General features: G+C 39.7%; 1 protein-coding gene across 3 annotated transcripts in view; it reads right to left on the bottom strand.

Annotated features, from left to right (window-relative positions):
• The window catches only part of LOC144525542 (mitogen-activated protein kinase kinase kinase kinase 4-like), a 105,889-nt gene extending 96,355 nt beyond the window's left edge, over nucleotides 1-9,534 (bottom strand). For 2 of the 3 annotated variants that reach the window (XM_078262451.1, XM_078262454.1), the window contains exons 1-2: nucleotides 9,233-9,534; nucleotides 8,887-8,952 (exon numbers count right to left, since the gene is read on the bottom strand). In XM_078262451.1, the coding sequence (XP_078118577.1) occupies nucleotides 8,887-8,952; nucleotides 9,233-9,289 (123 nt within the window). In that variant the 5' untranslated portion in view covers nucleotides 9,290-9,534. The remainder of the gene's footprint in view (nucleotides 1-8,886; nucleotides 8,953-9,232) is intronic. The other variant, XM_078262455.1, reaches the window with a different exon arrangement.
• Between the last annotated feature and the right edge of the window lie 14,962 nt (nucleotides 9,535-24,496).

Genomic DNA, 24,496 nt, shown 5'->3' with positions numbered 1-24,496 from the left:
ATACTGTATCTGAAGTCTCTTTCCCAAAATTCAGCCTTGGTGCAGAATTACAGCCACTAGAGCCAGTCCCACAATGAGCTTTCCTTAGAACGTGCCATTTATGTGTCTGTAGCTTTAAATGCTATTGAGGAGGAGGGGGGGGGCAAGGTGGAGGGTGGGGGTGTGGCCTTGACCAACTGCCATGCTTCGCTTGTTTGCAAGCCATGATGTCTCTCTCTTTCTCTGGGCGGGCAAAGCAGAGAAAGGGGAGGTTACCTTTCCCCTTATGATGTCATAAAAGGGAAGATCCCAGATTGGCCCATCTGAGCTTTCATTTTCTCAAAGGCAGAGCAGGATACCCAGGGCTCAGTTTACACCTAATGCCATTTCTAGCAACTGTGGGACCATAGGCAGGCTGGGGGAACTCATATTAATGTTAAAAAACCTCAAAGTGAAATTTTCATGCCATGGGACCTTTAAGAAAGACAATATAACCTGTCAATGTCTTTGTTATGACAACTTGAAATTAACCTAGACAACATAACCTGTCAAAAATGTGTCATAGCAGGCCTCATCAAACTTAAGAGACTATTTAGATGTGTTAACATTACATTAAACTGTGATGAGACTATTATATGGATGTTTATCCTTTAACAAAGTGCTATCTGGACTATGAAAAAGGGGCAGTTAAGCTGTGATTTCTGCAAGAGGTTCGGACCCGAGTTTAAGATGCCTCTCTTGTTCTTAAGGCATTCGTTTAAAAAAAATGGCAGCAGTAAATGCCAACAAATGTGTTAAAAAGCCAGCAAATAAGAAACAAAAGCACAGAAATCTTGCTCCTGATGTATGAAGCAGCAGCACGGTCACTGCATCAGTGCACACAGTGAGCATCAAGGAACGCGACCCAGATACTGTCTAAGGCTGTGGGTCTTATTTTTAGCTAAACTGTAGCTAGCAGGCAGAGCTGGTCACTGCTAACAAACTCATTAACAACAGTATGAAGAATGTCACCTTTGTGTAAAATAAAAACATTCTTTCTATAATTACTCTTTGAAACCACTTGTGATTTCATTTAATATGTCATCAATGTATAATCTTTGCTTCAGTATTCTTAACAGTTAATTGCCATATAGGTCTACTGGCAGTGCTTTGACCAGCAAAAACTGCAGAAACATTTCATACTAAACCTTACTCAGTGTATCAAGAATATTGAATGAAATTAATAATTATCCAATCAGGATAATCACTGTATCTTTAATTGTGCATTTGTACTGTAGCAATTAATCCTTCAAGTTCTTCGTGCTTTTAGGGACATATTAATTAGGGAAATAGCCGCTAGCATGTATGACATGTCCTGGTTAGACTATCAGACAACAGCTCTTAAAAAACAGCAGTTTAAAGAAGTCCCTTCGGGCTCTGGTGTATTGGGTGTTTGGTCACTTGTGGTTGAGCCTTTACACTGAAAGAGTCGGTATTTGTTCATCAACACTGAAAACAATGCTTAGTAGGTGCAGTCCTGGTTGGGAACACAAAGCAGCAAGACTTCTCCATCGTAAATCGTGACAAAGTCAAGTTCCTGTTGCTGCTATCAGTGGCAGAGCTTCCACTTCTTCTGATTGGAAAGGTCACGGTAGATAACACTAGTTTTGACTGTAAAGAAAAGTTCCCAGTGGAGACACCGCTTTACTGCTGCTGCTGTTGTTGGTGGTCGTGGCCATATTTCACTTCCTGTGCTGTGAAAGGTCACCGCAGACACGACTAACATTCCAGTTTGAATAGCCGGAAGGTCTGTGAGCCAGCTTTGCATGAGTCTATTCCTTCTGACAGCTTTGTAGTTCCACTTTACAGAGCAGGGACCGGCCTATTAATAGCTTCCCATAGAACTGGAATTGTATAAAACAATAGACATTTAAGAGGTGTGTAATACTATGCTTCTGATGACTTAAGATAAAGGACTTGATGGACAATTATTTGGGTTGATATATTTAAGTATAAATGCATTTAAGAATAGCTTTTCACATGCCAACAACTCTAAATATTCAGTGTTCCCTAGAAAGCTGTTCTTGTCAAGATGAAAGATGCTATTGCTGAAGCCATTATTTTTATTGAATGACTAGTTGGTCAACTAAATAAATCAACAACATGTTTGCTAATCAATTAATTGTCAAAAAAAGTAATTCATCAAGCAAAATGCTAATTATTCATTGTTTTCTGCTTCCTAAAATGTGAGAATTTGCTGCTTTTCTCTGCATTATATCATAAATAAAAAATATTTTGGGGTTAGACAAAACAAGCGATCGGACAACAACGCCTTGGACTCTATTTTGCTAATTTAGTATATAACATTTCTAATGATAATTGAGAGAGTACTCAATAATATAATCATTAGTTGCAGCCCTTATTTACACCATTATGAGACACTACAACTTAGGACTTGTGATATTTTTTCAGTGTTTGCAGCTCTTGTAAAAGCCAGAATGATCCACCATAGTAGAGAAAACAGGACACACTACTGCTTTAAATTAAACATGATTATCAATTTATTAGTAAAAATAAGCAAAGGAAATCAAATTTCATTGCGTGTTTTACAGTCTTTTTCTGTAGCTACCAGAACTAACTGGTCAATATCCAGTATTGTAATAGAAGGCCAGTACTGTCTTGATAAAGCAGATGTGTGAACTGTTAACCCACATATGAACAAGTCAAGGAAATGTGTACGTTTCTTAAGCTCCAGATGTGGATTAACAGGAGGTTAAAAGCATGGCATCTGACAGATCTGCAGTGTATTCAGTGAATTGCTGCGGTGCATTTCCTCTGAGGAACTCTCAGTGATGGTGCTGTGCCCTGCTGATGACAGGCTGCTGCTGGAGAGCCACACCCAGCTTCACTTTATCAGCAACAAAAAAAAAAAACTAACATCTTTCCTGTTAAAATGTCAGGATGGTGAGAAGCTGTAAAGTGGCTTTGAAGGGCTGTTTTTGTTATCAGTTTTATACACAAATTTCACGTGAGGATTTTCCTTTGGGTGTTGGACTGCAACTTGTAGCATTTTGAAGACATCGTCTTGAGGCCTAGATTCATTTATGAATAGATAATGCAAATAATCATTAGTTGCCACCCTACAAAAAAATATAAATGTTTCCTGCCTGCAGGTGATACAAAATGCTGCTGTCTGGCTGTCAAATCATATCACACCTACTCTTACTTCTCTGCACTTGTTACCTGTCAAGTCATCTCATAAGTCTAGTTCTAGTCTTTCCCCAGAATGTACAGCATGGATGGAAGTTGAATATGTGAAAGAAAAGACAGCGCTACGAAGGGGACGACCCTCCTGCTGATGGTTTACGTCCTCCGATCTAAAGGGTAAACAGGACTAACATTAGCTTGAAATGGAACAACCTTTATCTACACTGCACGATATGGCCACTGGAAGTTCCCTGGTAAAAAAGGGAGGAAGGCTCGAGAGAAATCCTCACATACCACTGAAATGACAGTTAGGGAATGGAGATTACAATACAGTGCATCAGAGTGAGAAACTGATCCAATTAAGGGTTCTCCCTAATCAGTTACAGAAAATGGTGCAGTGCTCTGACTGTTTAGCACATTTTATCTCCATTCATTTGACATTAATAATTAATTTAAAGAGTGCTAAAGTTGTCCGTCTGGTTTCAGTGCAAAGTTTTAGAGTCTCATTAATGAAGCTCATTATTTTTGTTTTTTTGTTATTATTTTCACATGCAAATGTACACATTTATTTTCAGATTGTGCAGTAGTATGGTAACTAAATAATATATCCGGTGCATGTGACGATGTAAAGATTTAAATGATCAACAATGTTCATAATTCTCATATTCTCTATATTTCCAGCTTCCAAAATGTACAGATTGTGTGTTTTTCTCTGTTGATTGTAATTTGATATTTCTGGGAGTTTTTGACTGTTGGTCGGACAAATCAAGCAAAAATCAAGCTGAACCCTTTGAATCTGGAAAAGAGTGATGGGTATTTTTTACTCTTGAGCATGACGATAATTAAATCAATTTTAACGGTAACAGCATCCATCTGAATAACACCTTTATCTGCATTGCATTTCTACATCCCACATCACCCAGTCAGCAGGATGTATGTCTCATGTTGTCACTTTCCAAACTGCTGAGACATTTCATGTTAGTACGTGAAAAAGAGCGACAGGAACAGGGCTGTGGTTTTTTAATCTGGCCATCACAACAAAGCCACCAACTTCTCCTCACTGCACTGATGACTTCCGCCGTTTCACTACTTCCTCACAAACATCTAGTCACACTCTCTGCAGACACCCGCACCAACAAACCCCATCTTCTCTCTATTTTAGAGAATAAAGCACAGGAAAAAAAAGTCCCCAAAGTTTGATTTGTTTGCTCATCTTGGACATTTTATAAACTTAAAAGGCAGTCTGAAACAATCACAGCTGTAGTTGAAGAAGAGAAGCTCAGCAATTCAGCAAATCTTAAATGGGTTAAACCATTTCCTCAGAAAGGGGGATTCCCAGCGCCACATGCTGAGTGTGGTATTACCCCAGAGTTTTAAAAATTCCTTCAGCTCCGATTGAACTTTTCCTCTACCTCCCACCGTTTAATGGAAACAAAAACACATGACCTCTGACCTCTTTGTTACGCTTGGTTGTTGTTAATGTAGTTTGGGTTATTTTACCTTATGTGTGTGTGTTTTTGGAATTCATATTCGTTTCTTTATTTCTTCAGTCACAGGATGTTTTGTTCTTGATGAATGTCCTCAATTTACCGCCTTGTTTTGTTTTTAATTTATGCCTTGTCATAAAACCAAAGACAATTTTCCACATACACAATACATTTGCTGGCTCACTAACGTTTTCGTAGGGGAACATTTTGAGATATGAGATATATACATTAAGATAAATCTAGAGAAATTCCCCAAGTGCATTTTCTGGAAATATTTATTACTATTTTTGTCAGAGTAAGGCTGATCACCACGAGTATCAAAAAAAAAAAAAGAAAAATGGCATGGAAATAAAGTGAAATTGAAAACATGCTGACAGATGTTTCACTTAAAAGTAAACATTTTAGAACTCAATCATAGACTAACAGATTTTAGTCTAGTGGATAGTGTATGAATACCACCTTGATTGTCTGACATTTCAGGCATAATATAACTAAAACACTTTGATTAAAGGGTGAGTAATTCTCTCTCTTTTGTACAGCCACCCCTATTTTATTTTTCCATCCCAACAGCTGTTGTCGGTGCACACAGCTGCAACAAGCCTTGGCGAATAGCTGCAGAGTGTGCTCTGCAGCTATTCGCCGGCATGGGAAGCCCAACCAATCGCCAAGTGCACACACACACACACACACACACACACACACACAGATACACACGAGGCAAGGCAGCGCAGACAAAAACAAAAAGTGCTTGGTTTATCCTCAAACTTGCATGGCACACGTAGTTATGATTCACCGAATCCTGAGGAACTAAACTCAAAATGTCAAGGTTAATTTGTGTTCCAGTGCATCTGAGCATTTCCACAACCACTTGTCCCCTTCTTTAATGAAACGTTTACAGCAGCCGCCATCCTCCCCCGAGCCACAAAAAAACCTCAAAGCAAATCAAGATGTGATTTCAGCAGTATTGTTTACTCCCAGCACAAAAAGGTATGACCAAACACACCCTACATGGCCGTCACCGTGCTCAATTATGAGGAGACGTTTCATCGTTCACACTGTGAGGTAACAGCAGAGCCGGCGTTCACTGAGGTTCGCCCTAGGGCGTGACTCATTGTCCATGACCACACAATCTGATTTAAAGTGACACTCGTCTCAGCAACGGAATCATTCAATGCTGCTGGTCATTTGTGTTATCCTCAGAGGCAGAACTGGAGATACAGTAGACCTTAGATTGTTCTGTGAACACAGATGCCATATTGTGTGGAAAGTAGGGCTGGGTTCAAATAATCGATTGTCCAATTAAAATCAATCTTTGTTTGCGTGATCTGATATCGATAAATAAAATCCTGAAATCAATCTTTTAATATGTTAATTATGTTAATATAATGTTAGTCCTGTTAATAAAAAAGTACTTTAACCAAACTTTTTGGGGGTCAGTTCTTAATTGAAACATTGACCTGGTGCATTATAAAAAATATTTGAGTGGTGCTTCTTGCTTGTACAATGTACAGCATAAGTTCCGAGAATCTCTTTTATATCCAAGCAAAACTGGTATTGTAACTGAAATTTCCCTAACCTAATTGACATTGATTCAAAAATGTAATCAAACAGTGGCCGGTTTAGCTCCCGTTGGTAGAGCAGGCGCACATATAAAGAGGTTTACTCTTTGACGCAGCGGCCGCGGGTTCGACTCCAAGCTGCGGCCCTTTGCTGAAAATAAAGGCCTAAAAATGCCCCCAAAAAAATAAATAAATGTAATCAAATCGGAACCTTGTAAATCAGAATAAAATCTAGAAATCATTGGCAATAGCCAGTCCTATGTGAGAGCCAATGCCAACTGTTTAGATTCCTGCTCAAACTCCTTATGCCAACTAACGGTGATCATCATGAAAGAAAGACACTGATGTGCATGAGCTTAGAGGCGAGTGATGATTCAGTGTCTTACAACCTCATTTTGTTGCAGCAATTGAGGTGAGTAACATCCCCGTCAGCTGTGCTTTCTCAGACATCCCTTCAAGGCCCAAAATGGCTCCTCATATATACTTTGATTTCCTGGAGCACATCATACTGTATGTTAGTTACTTTGTGTTGTGTTTACCATGAGCCTCGCCCAATAAACTGCAGAGCAATAGCAAGTGTATGCCATACAAGAAGTCCACATGGACTTTTTTACCTTATGATGTCTAGTACATGTCAGACAGCAGCAGTCATAAGACATTTCCACTTCAAGGCTGATGTAACCCCTTTAACACCATCATTTAGGGTAGAGAATCTGCAGCAGAAGTAACAGGAATGCCTGAGGATGGAGCTTTGTCATTTACAGATGTTGCTGCTCTCCACCTCTACAAAATCGACTTGTCTCCAGGTGTGTATTCTCATGACATTCAAGTGACAGAATCACCTCTGGCTCTGCTTCACTAATGCAGCTTTCAGTGTCACAAGAGGTTGGCATATTTATCAGTACATACAGCCAGGGGTTTAATTGGGCCGGGGCTGTCAGGGGCTCAGCGGACGCCAATACAACGGTGACCCGAGTCTGTTTGGTGTGTTCCATGCCGTCGTCAGTCGGAGGATCCGTCTGCGTACATTTGGGCTGATTTGACTTGTTGAATCGGCCAGTGGGCAGTCGGACTCAATGACCAATTACCGGAAATAACGAGCAGGATGAGCGTGACGAACGCCTCTCAAAATCTGACGAAAATCTTTTAAACTGACCTTTGTCGATCTGAAATGAAGACAGATTCAGCAACTGCATGGCCTATTTCTCTCTTAAAATGTTTTCCGAAACACGTTTCGGTGAACTATTTTCGTAAAATATGAGATTGTATTCCAAACGAGCCGCCATGATGTTCTGTTTTGAAATTCGGGAGAAGCCAGACACACGTGACGCGTTTGTCCAATCAGCCGCCGGTTTTCATTTTTGGGGCGACAACACATGTACACTCAGGTCAGCGTTGCTTCGGTGTGTTCCGAGGCACTATTTTGACCAACTCGGGGAGAATGATCAGTCCGACTGCCTTTTCTGCCGACGGTCGGTCGTCGGGTTGATGTGCCAGAGCCTTAAAACACGCTTTCTCTGTAGCTGTAGAGAACATAGTCCTAAATGAGGCGATGTAGGAACTTGCGAACATCAGAACTTTCACTGGGTTTCCATAAAAGCTACCTAGCAGTTCAGTGACTTCAGTCTAGGTTCAATTTCACTTGGATATGTTCCAAAAGGAGTTTGGAATTGTAACTCCGTTGCTGCAATGCAACACAGCAGGAAAAAACAGCACATAAGTCAATATTTTCTAGCCACAAGCTAATGAGAGTCAATCACAGCTGGACACAGCTTTGACTTGCAGTTTGTCTTGCAACATCTGCGAGTAGCATTATCTGATGGTGTGACTGCTCACAAGTCATAATAATCATGGCAATATTACCTATAGCTGCCTTCTGTCTCACATGACATCATTTCAAACAAACACACACAACAAAATTCACATTTCCTCAGATTACTTCCAAATTAAACAGCATAGTAAAAGCCTGGGCAGATCCAGCAGTTCTGACTATGTTCTCCTCTTTCCTCTGCTCTCATTTCTACAAGGCAAGAGCAGGATGATGTCGCTGCTCATCTCTGATGGGGCAACTGGGTCTCCATCAGATGCCTTTTCCTGTGTGTCTGTGCTTGTGTGTGTGTTGGGATGAACAGGCCTATCACCATAAATGCAGAACAGAGCCACTCCAGCAAAAGGCCTGCTAGGCAATAGTGTGCACAAATGCGCAAAGAAACACCGCCCACCCAATGGCGCACAAGTCGGTCAGCGTGGTGAGGGCTTGTCATGCACGGATGGGGTTGGCCTGATCAGTGCCATTGGAAAGCTTGCAGTATGCTGGGAATATTTTTATATTCCCAGCATATGGGTGAAAGGAGGAGGGACCTCTTTGGTACCAAAATAGGTGGTCTGGGATGATGTTTGCATCGCTACAATCCAAACATAATGAATGTGGATGTGAAGCAGTGAGAGGCCAAAGCGCTATCGGAGAGATAATCCAGTCCAGACTGCACCGGTCCCAGTGAGGGGAGGAGACATGTTATAATAAACGTGTTCCTGAGCCCGTGAGAGGGGAAAAATACATAAATGCATGTTTGTGCTCCAGTTTCCGTCCGTTTGTTCTCTCGGTTGGGGCTTTAACACACACACACACACACACACACACACACACACACACACAGATGGAGGCTCACACCAACCTTGTAGACTTGTCCATAGGTGCCATTTCCGACCACTTCCACCAACTCGAAAATCCCAGCAGGATCCTGTAATTAAAAAGCATAAAAACAAATGTTAAAAAAAAATAAAATAAAATAAAAAAAATAGACTGATTGATTGCCTGTAGCTATTTACAATCGGGTTCGTTCGATGTAGGAGCCGGCTGCGCCCGGTTGCCTGGCCTCCTATGCCAGCGGATATTAGACAAAGAAAAGCCACCGCAGGGTTGTGTCAACAACAGCATTGCCTACAACATGGTGGTGTTTTTATTTCTGAGCACGAAAAAATAAAATGCACTCTGAAAATGTCTTTGAGACACGCACTCACCCTCAGGGATGCCAGGTCTATATCCACCAGACTTTTGGCCGGGGACTCGTTCGCCATTTTCGTTAAAAAACGGTGTTAAATCAGCGAAATATCGGCGTGTTTTCAGTCTCCTTTAGTCGGACGGTATGTGTCTCATCCTCGGGTGGTTTTATTTTTAATCCCGCTGGTGATATTTTCTATCCAAGGCGCGTTTTTCCTCTTTGTAATCCCGGGCAGACGCTCGGCTCTGCTGCTACATACCGACCAACTGCTGGAGCCCTGTCTGCTCTAGGCTACCTCCCTCTCTCTCTCTCTCGCTCTCTCTCGCTCTGTGTGTGTGTGTGTGTGTGTGTGTACGTCTCTCTGCCTGTATTCTCCGCCCTCTCTCTTGCTCAGTCTGTCCGCATCTCTCTTTCCCTCTCTCTCTTCATTCTCCGCCCCTTCTCTCTCTCTCAAACAGGAACAGCCCTAAATACTTTTTGGGGCCCTGAAGAGAATTTGAATGCCCCCTCACATCTGAAAAAGGGAACTGTAAATTGACCAAATCCACTAACACTCCTGTAAAATGCATTTATATAGGCTAGTTGTGTGTTAAGGTAGCCTAATACCTACACATGTAGCCACCATAGGTACATTTTTGGAGCTCTGGCAGCTGATAAGCCCAGGTGATTTCGTTAACGATGGTCTCAGGACTACAGTAGAAAATTAGCCAGCTTGCTAACACCTGGACATTTACAGAAAAGTTGAATAATGTGCATTGTCCTAATAAGTACATCTTAAAAAACATACATGCACTTTTTTATTTTTTATTATTTATTTATTACTTATTAGAAAAATTCACTTAAGCCTTAGTTTAAGGTAAACATAAAACAATAACCAAGACTAAATCTCACAATTTTCCATCCCAAAATGTATATTTTTTAATGTAACATCCCGATTTAAACAATACATCAAGTGCAAAGTACAACATTTTTGTTTTCTTAAAAATCATTGAACTTTTGCAAATACAAAGTTACAATGTTAAACTTCCGACTTTAACATCAGACAACCATAACGAGCATTGTTACTTCCGAACTTCCGACTTTACTTTCAGAAATGCAATACCAACTTTCTTAATAATGGTCTAATAAGCAATGCCAGTGAGCCAGCATACACAACACCAGGGACCATGGAAGTAGCTCACTTAAATAGAATTTAATAATTATAATTTTAATGTTGTGTCAACAACACCTGTGCTTTTCCTGCTATGACATGTCAAAATGGCTGCTGTGAAAAAGGTCATCATTAGACTGTTGATGACAGAACAGAACGTGAGTGATGTTGAATGAAAATTATTGGACAAGTATTATAAATGTTATAAAAGATAATAATATAATCAATCCCCTCAAGTCCCCCAGTGGCAGTTTAGCCTAGTGCACCAAAATGTCCAGAAACGCCCCTGACCACATGTGGAAAAACTGTGATTGGTGAAATTGAGCTGCTGGTGTTTCCTGCTTCAAATGTTGATTATGATTGTTGATGGTCAGGACAACATTAAGCAAGTTGAATAAACCAAACCTATGACTGTCTTTCAGCCAGTATAAACCCACAAGAGCTAAACTTAGGAACTAAATCTGCATTTTTTTTGCTGTGAAAAAGGAATTTACAAATCTCGTTCTATAGTGAAATATTGGAAAACATGCACAGTGAATCCTACAATGTAAATATGTATCTGATAACTATCTTGTCCTCCTCTTTTCTCTCCACATCTCTATCTCTCTCTCAGCTTCTGTTTGTACTTCTCCCTCCGTCTCTCCATCAGATAGATGCAGGGCAATTAGAGCATGTGAAATGGAAACAGTGATACATATTTCAGTACTGCTCTCACTGCTCTGCTGTTCTGTTGGCAGGTATGATATCCAGACATGCTGCATTATATCCTGCTGCCATCGCTCTTACCTGTCATCTGCCTCCATGATTTTGGTTAACACTAAAAAATTTTGTGTGAACTGGTGTGAGTGTTAATTTCTTCAACTTAATGTCATCCAACAGTACAAATATGAGGTCGGCCTGCCGGCCCCTGATGTTGAAGGCTAATGCAGATACTCTTTGTAAGTAAAGGTACCTTTTGAGGTTACTTTGCAGGGGTTTTTTTAAAGATTTTTTTGGGCATTTGAGCCTTTAATGGAAAGGACAGCTAGATATGAAAGGGGAGAGAGAGGGGGAAAACATGCAGGAAAATCTTCTGGGTCGGACTCAAACCCTGGACCTTCAGCGTCGAGGTATACACCTCCATATGTATACACCTCCATATGTATACACCTCCATATGTGTGCACCTGCTCTACCAACTGAGCCAATGCGGCCACAGTTACTTTGCAGTTTTAATGTTCTTTAAAAGCAGTCTCCTAGAGATATGGTGTTCTTATTTAATTTTTTTAAAAGGAGATATTCACACACCCAACTATCTCAGATGCAGGTGGGTTGGAAAGTATCACTTGAGAAAAAAGAAGATCCCGCACACAGTTCTTGCTCAGCAGCACAATTTCTACATAATACTAAAGTTAGTATTATATAGTATGGTATAGTCACATACCTGCACCTTAAAACACAAATGACAGATGGACTATGATGTTGAGGCGTCAGAGACATTCCTTCACAGATGATCAATTGCCTGACTATGACTAAAACCAGGATAAGAGATAACAGGAACTAGTGTTTTTAGAAAGGTACTAATAGACCTATTTCACTTACTTCAACAAGAGTATTTTAAATAGATAATGCGCCGCCCATTCTGTGTGCACAGGTGTGGGACAATTATTCTTCTGTGGCAGTGTCTCTCAGTAATTGACAACATGTGTACAGTCTGTCACATTATATTCCACATATAAGAAAAATAAGAGAATGGTGTAATCATATGCACTACTAGTATATTGAGTGTTCCATAAGCAGGTCTACAAGGCCCCTTAGAGCATGACATGCCATGGTATCTTGTTGTTTATTCCATGGGGGATATCCATCCATCCATCCATCCATCTTCATCCGCTTATCCGGGGTCGGGTCGCGGGGGTAGCAGCTCCAGCAGGGGACCCCAAACTTCCCTTTCCCGGGCCACATTAACCAGCTCCGACTGGGGGATCCCGAGGCGTTCCCAGGCCAGGTTAGAGATATAATCCCTCCACCTAGTCCTGGGTCTCCCCCGAGGCCTCTTCCCAGCTGGACGTGCCTGGAACACCTCCCTAGGGAGGCGCCCAGGGGGCATCCTTACCAGATGCCCGAACCACCTCAACTGGCTCCTTTCGACGCAAAGGAGCAGCGGCTCTACTCCGAGCTCCTCACGGATAACTGAGCTTCTCACCCTATCTCTAAGGGAGACGCCAGCTACCCTCCTGAGGAAACCCATTTTGGCCGCTTGTACCCTGGATCTTGTTCTTTCGGTCATGACCCAGCCTTCATGACCATAGGTGAGGGTAGGAACAAAAACTGACCGGGGTAGATTGAGAGCTTTGCCTTCTGGCTCAGCTCTCTTTTCGTCACAACGGTGCGATAAATTGAATGTAATACCACACCTGCTGTGCCGATTCTCCGACCAATCTCCCGCTCCATTGTCCCCTCACTCGCGAACAAGACCCCAAGGTACTTGAACTCCTTCACTTGGGGTAAGGACTCATTCCCTACCTGGAGAAGGTACTCCATCGGTTTCCTGCTGAGAACCATGGCCTCCGATTTAGAGGTGCTGATCCTCATCCCAGCCGCTTCACACTCGGCTGCGAACCGATCCAGTGAGTGCTGAAGGTCACAGGCCGATGATGCCATCAGGACCACATCATCTGCAAAAAGCAGCAATGAGATCCCCAGCCCACCGAACTGCAACCCCTCTCCACCCCGACTACGCCTCGATATCCTGTCCATAAATGCTACAAACAGGATTGGTGACAAAGCACAGCCCTGGCGGAGGCCAACTCTCACCTGAAACGAATCCGACTTACTGCTGAGAACCCGGACACAGCTCTCGCTTTGGTCGTACAGAGATTGGATGGCCCTGAGAAGGGACCCCCTCACCCCATACTCCCGCAGCACCTCCCACAGTATCTCCCGGGGCACCCGGTCATACGCCTTCTCCAGATCCACAAAACACATGTAGACCGGTTGGGCATACTCCCAGGCTCCCTCCAGGATCCTTGCGAGAGTAAAGATCTGGTCCGTTGTTCCACGACCAGGACGGAATCCGCATTTCCATGGGGGATAGAGTTTTGCAAATTAAATATCAAGTAGACTTTCTCTTCTAAGTATTTAATCAATGGGCGGAGCATTATCTATTTAAGATGAATGTTGTAAGAATTGTTTAAAAGAATCTTGATGAAGGTCCAGAGGGACCAAAACGTTCTTGTTTTAATAAAACATAACAATTTGGAATTCTGTGATGAATTAGTTGAATGCATTATTTTGATTTTTATTAAGTTTGCCAATGTGGCAAAACAAATCTTCAGTGGCTTCTATAAATAGGTAGAGCCTATCCTGGGAAGAAAACAAACAAGTATCTTGAAAATGTAAAGGCCATAGGAAACAAATGCGAATGTATCACATGTGAAACACGTTTCCCATTTATCACGTGGAAAAGAAAACATTTTATAAGTGATTTTCAGATAATGCATTTGTGATATGTAAACTGTTATGTGAGAACAACAAGGCACAGAAGGGATTTGATTTAAATGTGAATATCAATATGCTCACGATGACAATGTAAACATGCTGATTTACAGTACAGGTATAATGTTTATCATGTTCACCATCTTAGTTTAGTGTGTTAGCATGCTAACATTTGCTAGTTAGTTTTGCATGTATTTGGTCATGAACCAAACTGACAAAAACAACTTTTATCTGATGGTGGCTCCAGATGAAATGTATTATTACAATTCATTATTTTATGGCAATCATCCAATATTTGGTGAGATATTTCAGTCTGGACCAAAATGGTGGGCCAACCGACAGACAGAGCCATCCACAGAGCTGCTAGTGTGGCTAAAAAATGTACTATACTATAGTACTATATTACAGTATATACTATGATTAAAAAAATAATAAATTAAAAAATCTACCTGGCATAAAATGACAAGCAAATATCCAAGTTTCAGCAATATAAACTGTCTCACCTAACTGCAAAGACCCATTTGCTCCTCTTCATCCTTCCACAGTGTGAAAACTTATGTCTGCCCTCAATGTCTTAAAAGCTCTGCACCCTTTTCAGTTCTTTTTTTAATGCATTTATGCACAGAAGATTTTTTTTTCCTACATCCCAACACTTTTTGCTCTCAACCCGTCTTCTGCTGTAATGTCAATGCTTTTTTCTTTTCCACAGGAATGTATGCCCCTCTCTAACACAGTTTTACCATTGGCTGTTAATGATGTTGGTTATCCAGATGTTAGAGCTTATTCCACTGCCTCACTCACTTTAATTTTGCTATCCACAAATGCCCAAAAATGAACATCTGTTGGCACACATGGAACAGAAACCACAGGACTTCAAAGTCATCAAACTGGATAAGAGCAGGACATACATACGCTGATCATCAGTGTTACTTTTTTATACAGTATGGGTAACAGACATACCTTTAGTGCATTATTATTGTAGTTTTTTGTAAAAGGACTTCAAACCCCTTTTATTTATTATTCTATTGAAAAGCAATCATGGTTTACAGATTTTGCAAACACTCAACAACAACAACAACACATAATAATAAAATAGGAAAGAACCTTTAAGAAGCAAAAGCATTGAACAAAGTAAAATATAAAGACATTAGATGCCATTAATTGCTTTATGTAACTTTGACTAAAGCAGCTAAATATACATTATTTTGCTTTTATGTTAAAGCTTCCAGGAAAGAACTGGTGTATTATGTCATGTTGGGGATAAAAAAAGAAATTGGTTCACTGCCCTGAAACTTGTGCTTTGGTCTGTACTCTTGAGTGAGTCTTTCCTTTGAAAATGATGGAGGGGGACGACCCACACACATCAAAGTATCACCCACTGGGTGTGCCCGGCTTTTATGTGTTATCTATAGAAGGGATATTTCAAGGATTTCAGGCTGTACGGACATCTAAATTACTGAGTTTATTCTAGACCTGGAGAGCATTGAGTAGCTCACACTGAAGGGTTCAATCATATGACTGTGTACCCATGTCTGCAGGTCTCCTCAGCTCTGTGGAGGTTTACAGCATCTTTCAGTTCATTGTTTTAGTTTTATGGTCTGCAATTTTACTGCTTTGGTTCACTCTCATCGCTCTCTGGTGTCATTTTGAGCCGCAGCTGTTTGCTGTTTTCAGAGGAAAAGCTGTAAAAACACACAGTACGCTACCTGCTCAGCCCCAAACAGCAGACAGACAACGTTAGCAACTAACTGGTGAACATGGCAGAAAATCTAGAGACAGATATTTCCCTTGGGATTGGTGGAGACCAAAAAGAGAGCTCAAAGGAAAGGGAATATTAGACTTAGATTGATCAGGTTGTCGGGAAGAAAAAAAACAAGAATCCAGATGAATAATAATGTTGCTTCATTTCTAACAGTGTAAGCAATCTGGCTGAACCTGAAAATACAACAATGCTGCTTAATCTCTGTTACAAACACACCCACTTCCATGCATCCACACCTTGGTAGCTTTGTTAAGTGTGAGAGGTGATGTGTGTGAACATCCACCAAACAGACAAACAAACAAACAAATAGATAACTAAATAAATATGATTATAAATGGTTTTACAGTTTCTTTGGTGATTATACAGTAAATAAACTGAGTGTATTATCCACTACTGGCTACTGCTAGCTTGTCCGACTGGTGTGTGTGTGTGTGTGTGTGTGTGTGTGTGTGTGTGTGTGTGTGTGTGTGTGTGTGTGTGTAGCCATCATAGGGGTCCAATCTCAATCCTGCAAGTCAATCCAATGTATCTTAAAAGTGATGTGAAGTTACTTTATTTTACGGCAAAAAGAACATAAAACTTTAATGTTTTAATGATTGCTACTGTATTGCACACATTGATTGTTCATGTATTGTCCAAGTCTTGTTTGCACTGTCTATATTGTTGTATTTAGTTGTCTGTATCTGTCTAGCCCATGCTAATGTCCTGTACAAATGTTTCTGTCCTTATGTACTATAAGTTGTGTTCAATGTTTTATGTTTCTGCAGAACAGGAACCTGCTGGAGTCAGGCCTGTTTCTATTGTAACTTAATGTTACTTTTAACTTTCCTGTATAATACATGAAAGAAAGAATGTAAACCTTGCACTTTCTGTATGTAAATCCTGTACTCTGTATTTCCTATTTTATTATTCTATAATTGATATCATGTTCTATATTGCTTACACTATATTACACCTGGAACATTCCGGATGGTTCTCACTTGGGGCAGTTTGAGGGTTTAAAGGTATGTTTAGACAAATAAAAATAACACACACATTTTCTTATTTACCCTCCAGCCATATGTTTGAGGTTTTGAAATAATTGTCTCTGAGAATTCTAAACCCAATGCAATTTCTCACTGGAACTATTTTTTATTTACCAAAGAAATACAGTATAGTTCCAATAAAAACAGTAGATTATATGAATATTACTACTAACACACTTTTCCTCCTCTTTATGTATTGTTTTTAGTTCTGGAAAAAGAATCCTGCTTCCTCTTTCTTTTCTGACTCCATGGTGTGTGTTGAAGTGTGTGTGGGGTGTTCTGTGTTTGGTTGGGTTCAAATAATGAGCAAACACTGTCTGTTTGTGTTAAATATGCAACGGCTTCCTCTTTTATGCTTCACTCTTCACCCATCAGAGGAAGCTGTGTGTGTGTGTGTGTGTGTGTGTGTGTGTGTGTGTGTGTGTGTGTGTGTGTGAAGAAGGTGAGTAAGTTATAGTTCAATCTTTCTTCTCTCGCCATTAATGTCCATAATTCAAATGATAGTATATTTGCCAGTCAGAAGCTCCTAACATCTGTTCTACTAGTAGTAAAGTAAACAATATCTCAAAGAGAAAAACATGCACACCTGACAAATGCAGTCCACGCTGTTGCTGACTAAATTCTGGCTTCTTCACTCTCATCACAAAAACATTAACAGAATGCAGTAAAAGAAACTTGAAAATGTTAAGACGGATTAACAACACAACCTGGTACCTTCTGATAAACTAACTTTACTTCACCTCATTGTTCCTTCAAGGGTACACTCACCTCACAGCAACCTTTTAAATATACAGCAAAGTAAAATGAAAATCCAGTAAATATTTTGGAAGATATGTTTGAGTGCATGCTCCTTGGTCAGTCATATTAAGAAACGGTGTCATACTGTGTGTTTACAAATGTATGTGACTACTAATTGCTGTAGATAATGATAGAAAGTTCTGATGACAATGTTGTGAGGATGTTTTTAGGATGTTGACTAGAGAGACAACAAAGCGGTGTCAAAATATGCTGGATGTTGTTCATGAATGTGAATGTCATCCCTTTAAGAACATTTAAAAATGACCATTGGAACAATGTCATTGGCTGTCTGGGATGTCTGCCTCTCTGCTGTGTCGGTCTTCACTCTCGCCTCTCAGTATGAACCCTGTATGAACTCAATGCCCCTGCAATTCATCTCACCTGCTATTTCACTAACAAACACCGCCCCTCTGTGGCCAACAGATGCTACTGTGTCCTACAGCCAAGCAGAGAGGAGAGACATGTAAAACCCTCCTACATTCACATTGCCCAGCAACAGTCACACTGTGCTTTCTATATAAAGTGACAGAGCCTGAGATGAGAAAAAAAACTGGAAGATGCTTATTGTCTGGACTACAGTGGCCGATACAGACACCAGCCAAGTAAATCAGAATAGCTTTATTGCCAAGTACGTTTTTTACACATACAAGGAATTTGTTTTGGTGTTGTAGGTGCACGTCACACATTCTCTAAAATAAGTTAAACAAACAGGTTAAACAGAACAAAACAAGTATACACACACACAATGTATTAAAAATAAGAGAGTAATAGTTAAGATAAAAAGAGCAGATTGAGTACAGTGGCATGTAGAGCCAGAGGGGGGGTGTGGAGAGAGTCAGGATGGTTTCCGGGCCTTGTAAATAAGGCTAGTGGCAGAGCGGAAAAAACTGTCCTTGTGAGGTTTTGGTCCTGATGGATCTCAGCCTCCTGCCAGAGGGGAGTGTCTCAAAGAGTTTGTGTCTGGGGTGGGAGGGGTCAGCCACAATCTTTACAGCACGCTTCAGAGTCCTGGTGGGGTAAAGGTCCTGGAGTGGCGGCAGATTGCAACCAATCACCTTCTCAGCTGACCGAATGACACGCTGCAGTCTGCCCTTGTCCTTGGCAGTGCTAGCAGCGTACCAGATGGTGATGGAGGATGTGAGGATGGACTCAATGATGTTGCTGTGTAGAAGTGCACCATCATTGTCTTTGGCAGGTTGGATTTCTTCAGCTGCCGCAGGAAGTACATCCTCGGTTGTGCTTTCTTGACGAGGGAGCTGATGTTCAGCTCCCACTTGAAGTCCTGGGAGATGATAGTTCCCAGGAAGCGGAAAGACTCCACAATGTTAATTGTGGAGTCACAGATGGTGATGGGGGCAGGTGGGGCTGGGTTCTTCCTGAAGTCCACAACCATCTCCACTGTCTTTAGAGCGTTGAGCTCTAGATTGTTTTGCTTGCACCACTTCACCAGGTGGTGAGCCTCCCACCTGTAGGCGGACTCGTCACCATCAGAGATGGTGTTTTTTTTTTTGTTATTTGTAGTTTATGTATTAGTGTTATTGTTAGTCTCCCCCTGTGTGTCAAACCTGGTCTGATCAGCCAGTATATAAGTCCCCTTTGTTTCTCTTATGACAAGTCAGTTGTATTTTTGAGTTTGTTATATTCAGAGCTTAAGTTCGGTTTGTTTTTTTGTCCTCTTTTAAGGGCCCAAACTTTATTTCTATTTTGTTGTAATGTTTTTGTGGGAAAAAAAAAACATTTTTGAAATCTTCTTGTGACTTCTCTTGCCTAACTGCTTGGTCCCTGACATATATTTTTTTTTTATTTAACAATAACACTAAATACATAAACTACAAATAACAAAAAACAACAACTAAACACTTACTCCAAAAGAAATGTAATCTTAATTAACATTAACCGAATAAATGTTCTAAATACAATACAAATCAAAACTCAAATATCTTGGGAAAAAATAAAGCTACCCCCCCAGACATAACAAGTAGTGGTAGAGTCCAATTTGGCCACCACCCCTATAAAGCTGCTGTTGTTCCAGACGCCACCCCTTTGTCCCAGCAGCCTTCATGCCTCACTCCAGGGTGTGGAATTCGTAACACTGGTAAGCTCAAAAGAAAACCATTATAGCAAAAAGACAATCCAAAACTAATAAAGTTTATATGTAAACCAAATCCAGTGTCCTGTATGTTATTTAAAACTAAATAAATGTTTACAACAAAATATATAATGTGTCTGAAAAGGTACAGAAACCAATCTTAAGGAAAACAGCATGAACTAAGATAAATGTGAGTGTATGAGGTTACCGCCTTTAAGATGGCTGTGTGGCCACGGCTGTGGCCATCACAAAAGGAGCACCTGAGTCTTCTTGGTGTTTTCCCTCCCTGTTCACTGACGTGTTTAAGTTTTTAAAGCATGTTGGTGATGGGATGGTGCATCCTGACAGTCCACGTCAGACGATTCAGGCGTACTTTTCTCTCTTAGACCCGAAATGATCAAGTTTCAAACCAGGTTAGGCAACAGGTAGCGCATATGCATTTCCCTCTGAGAAATCAAATGGCATGTGGTTGTATCAGCGTCTGATCAGAGTATGTGATGTACCTGCATCTGGCCACGACATTCATGCTTGCACATGCAGTACATATTTAATTCTGTTCCTAAATCTTCCATCAACACAATTTCCACTTTAATGGAAAACCTATCTCGAGCAGATTTCACATGGGCGAGTTTATTTTTCTTGTTTATTGAAATATATACAATTTCTAATGTTGACAATGTTCACCGTTTATTCTACCCAGGATACTACGCTTTATTCCCCAAATGTTTTTAACAATCTTTCCTTCATCAGGGTGGTATACTGTATGCATATTTTTTTTAATAACTTCTTTATATACCATTCAATGAGGCATGCAACTTCACCATATTTAATCTTGACCACGGGTATTCTGTATTAATTGCAACTTTTCTTTCTCTTGTAAAGTAAGAGAAGATTTGAGAAATAGAAGGTATGTTGTAGCAGAGTCATGTGACGCATTTCATTTTGATGGACAGGTATATTGTTTCTTTGCTGCTTCCATGGCTGTACTACAGCTGTAGCGCGCAGGGTTTACATGTTTACAGGTATATCTGGCAACCAGGCCTGGCTGTCAAACTGGGCAGTTGATAACCACACACAGGCCAAAACACAGGTTCCGTGACATTCCGTCACCGAACAGAAATTTCAAAAGGAGAAAATACTGGCATTAGCATTGTTGTCGGAAAAGAGTATTTCAACTAAGCGTGTTTCCTTAACAGATGATGATGCATTGGGGTCATTTTTTTTAATGAAATACAGTAAATATAATACATATCACCTTTAACTGTGCACCTCACCATGTGAAATTAATTTAAAAAACAATTTACAAACTGCCCATGCAGCTAACTACCACTGGATCAACACCTGATTGGATTTATCACACAAGCATCTGATGGTAGTCAGGCTCACAGATCAAAAAACACTGCCAGGGTGCCTTAACCCTCGTGTTGTCTTCCCGTCGACCGTGCAACGTTTAGTTTTTCTGGGTCTAAAATGTTTTTGTAACTTTTTTTTTCAATTTTTTTGTCACTTTTTTCGATATTTTTGTGACATTTTTTTCCATTTTTTTGTCACTTTTTTCGATATTTTTGTCACTTTTTTCCAATTTTTTTGTCACTCTTTTTGATATTTTTGTCACTTTTTTCAAATTTTTTTGTCACTTTTTCGATGTTTTTGTGACTTTTTTTTCAATTTTTTTGTCAGTTTTTCGATGTTTTTGTGACTTTTTTTTTCGATATTTTTGTGACTTTTTCGATATTTTTGTTACTTTTTTGTCAAATTTTTTTGTCACTTTTTTGATGTTTTTGTGACTTTTTTCCATGATTTTTTTGTCACTTTTTTGATGTTTTTGTCACTTTTTTTTTCAAATTTTTTTGTCACTTTTTCTACTGTGACTTTTGTCCGCACTTTTTTTCAATTTTTTTGTCATTTTTTTCCAATTTTTTTGTCACTTTTTTTCGATGTTTTTGTCACTTTTTCGATGTTTTTGTCACTTTTTTCGATGTTTTTGTGACTTTTTCGATATTTTTGTTACTTTTTTGTCAAATTTTTTTGTCACTTTTTTCCAATTTTTTTGTCACTTTTTGATGTTTTTGTCACTTTTTTCTACGATTTTTTTGTCACTTTTTCGATGTTTTTGTTACTTTTTTTTTCAATTTTTTTGTCACTCTTTTTGATATTTTTGTCACTTTTTTCTACGATTTTTTTGTCACTTTTTTCGATATATTCTTGTCACTTTTTTCGATGTTTTTCTCACTTTTTTCGATGTTTTTGTCACTTTTTTCTCCAATTTTTTTGTCACTTTTTTTCGATGTTTTTGACACTTTTTTTTCACAATTTGGTGAAAGAAACCCACATTTCAAACTTTTTGAACATTTGACCCGAGGACAACAGGAGGGTTAAAGCAAGTCACATTCTCGTTTGACTGTGGCCAGGTGTTTTCCCACCCTTCCAATTTGTGTAGGAACAGTTCAGAATTAAAGTTCTGATAAATAACATGTAAGCTTTCATTAAGTTATGAAACTAGTTTTAGTTTTCTTTTAGTAGTTTAGTAACATATACATGTGAGCACGACAGTGTGATATGTGTAGATGAGGATGTTGTTCCTGTATGGGAATGTGTATCTTCTTCACTTTCCAATGGAAATAAATCAACAAAAGTGTAGTGTTCTTTCTTCTTAACTACAATATAAAATCAGCCACTACAAACAACAGGTAGAAACAGGACAGAATGTGTTTCTCTTTATTTGCTATAAAAAAATAGGTATAAGATCTCAATTTACAAACGTACCAGGGAAATGCAGCACATTGTGAGCCCCGGTCCCGTACGGAGAGTAAGTGACTGCATAGGATTCAGACATTTGGAAGGACAGAATTATACAGAGAAATGGTGCATTTAAATGCACTCTAAGAATGCAATCACAACAGTGGTCATATTAAAGAACTTAACCAGCTTAACGTCAAGCATGTGACTTACACTGTTTCTCACTCTTTGAGAGTTACTGTAAAAACTTGATTTCATTTTATGACTTGCAAAAATAGTTACACTTAAGTCATCAACACTTCCTATTACAATTCATCCTTCCTTTTAAGGTATGCTGTCAAATATGACTGTAAACAAACAGGTTTACATTCAGTGTTTCTCACCAAAACAATTTGAATCCTGAATAAACATTTGCAAAGCTGAATATTTTTAAAACGTGTTTTTTTTACATCACCTACCAATCTTCTTTCCTGCATTTTACTGGCACGGCTGTTATCACAACCAACTGTTGATCAGTGGAATAGCTTGAAAGCGTCAGGAACCTGTATTCATCTGTTGTGCAAACAAAACCAGAACCCATTGTTTAAAACCGAACTTTTACATTTGGGCTACATGGTCATTATTGTATAACATTTTACCAATTCCCTTTAACCCTCTTGAGGTCTAAGGGCATTTTCACATCTTTTTAAATTTACCTTCTTTTTTTAAAAGAACTTTTTGGGCATTTTAGGCCTTTATTTGTATAGGACAGCTTGGACTTGAGAGGGGGAATGGCATGCAGCAAAGGGTGCCCACTCTACCAGGTGAGCTAACCAGGCGCCCTTAAATTGACCTTTTAAGGGTATTTGCATATAACTAGTCCCCATGTCTTTCATATCAAAATTGTCAGAACAAACTCAGCTTTCTGTCTAGTGACGCCCACATTTTTTTCTAGAGCAATGTGTAAAGAGATAATTTGGCGCTAAAGCTGAAACAATGTTGGCTTTTTGAAATTCCTCAAATCTCTTTTGAAAACCAACCTTAAATGGTGTGTTGTACGAATTGTTTCGGTGCTTGAAATGAGTTTACCAAAATCTTAGGTTACATATGATTAAAATAGTAAATAAATGTTTTAAATGAAATTTTGTAATATCACTTTTTGAGTAGGAGTTTTGTCAAACATCGTGTGGACGAGGGTTGATTTTCCTTCATAGTTTTTAACCACTAGTAGCGCTGTGGAGAGAACACATTCCTGTCAACAGTTTCAAGCTCCTTAATTGATCAATGGTTGGTGATGCTAAGCGCAGAGAGACAAGGCATTGTGCCAGTAAAAAAATATGCAAGTTCCAAAAATGTTTGAGAAACGAACATTACTCAACATGTTTGTCAGGCCTCAAGGATAGGCTCAATGTGTTCTGGTGAGAAACATTTAATATAAACATAGTTGTTTACAAGAAAACTTCACATGGCAACTTTATGTACTGTACTTGCATAACAGTGTGCATGTAAATGTACTGACAGAGAACGAGATAAAAGGAAGAGAAAGGGTGAAATGCTCCTTAAATAAAACATCAAAAAGGCCTCCGAGTTACATTGATATACATATAAATCACCCAACTTAAGATTTCAAACACGTACACTTAAGGGCATAGCAGAGAGAGAAACGGAAAACAAAAGAAAATATACAATCAACCCCTATACCTAAGTCTGTATTTAAAGTCGTCCGAGATATGCTACAATAGGACACAGTTCCAGATCAACTGTATCTGGAAGAAGTATTGTATGTGCCTTTTCCTAAATACAACTAGAACTTGTGTGATAGACAGACTTATGTTTAAATCTTAATCTCATTTGACAACAAATTGTACAGTTGCACTTGTTCTCACACAGTGTAGTATGTGTTTTTTTTAAGTGTTAGCATGGGAATAATCATGCTTCTCTCAATGCAACGACACCCATGGTGCCCTTTACTTTCTATCAGACAGTCTGAGGTACACGCGCACCACCGGGTGAGGTAGCAGATAGAAAGCTCCAGGTTTTTGCACGTGAGTTTTGGCTCAGTCAGGAAGATTTAGAGTGAAGCAGCTGTTGCACATACAGAAATCTGACCTCATGTGCACCTCGCCAAACGGATTCGGTAAATGTAGTAAGGAGAAAGAAAAACATCCACATACTACAGCTGGACCAGTACATTCACTTTAGTGTGTTGCCACTAAACAAGGGTTTTTGTTTTTGCTTTTGCTTTATATTTTAGTAGAGTTGAGT

This window comes from Sander vitreus, chromosome 11, assembly GCF_031162955.1.
Source record: "Sander vitreus isolate 19-12246 chromosome 11, sanVit1, whole genome shotgun sequence".
Classification (NCBI taxonomy): Eukaryota; Metazoa; Chordata; class Actinopteri; order Perciformes; family Percidae; genus Sander; species Sander vitreus.
This window is presented reverse-complemented; position numbering and strand designations above follow the sequence as displayed.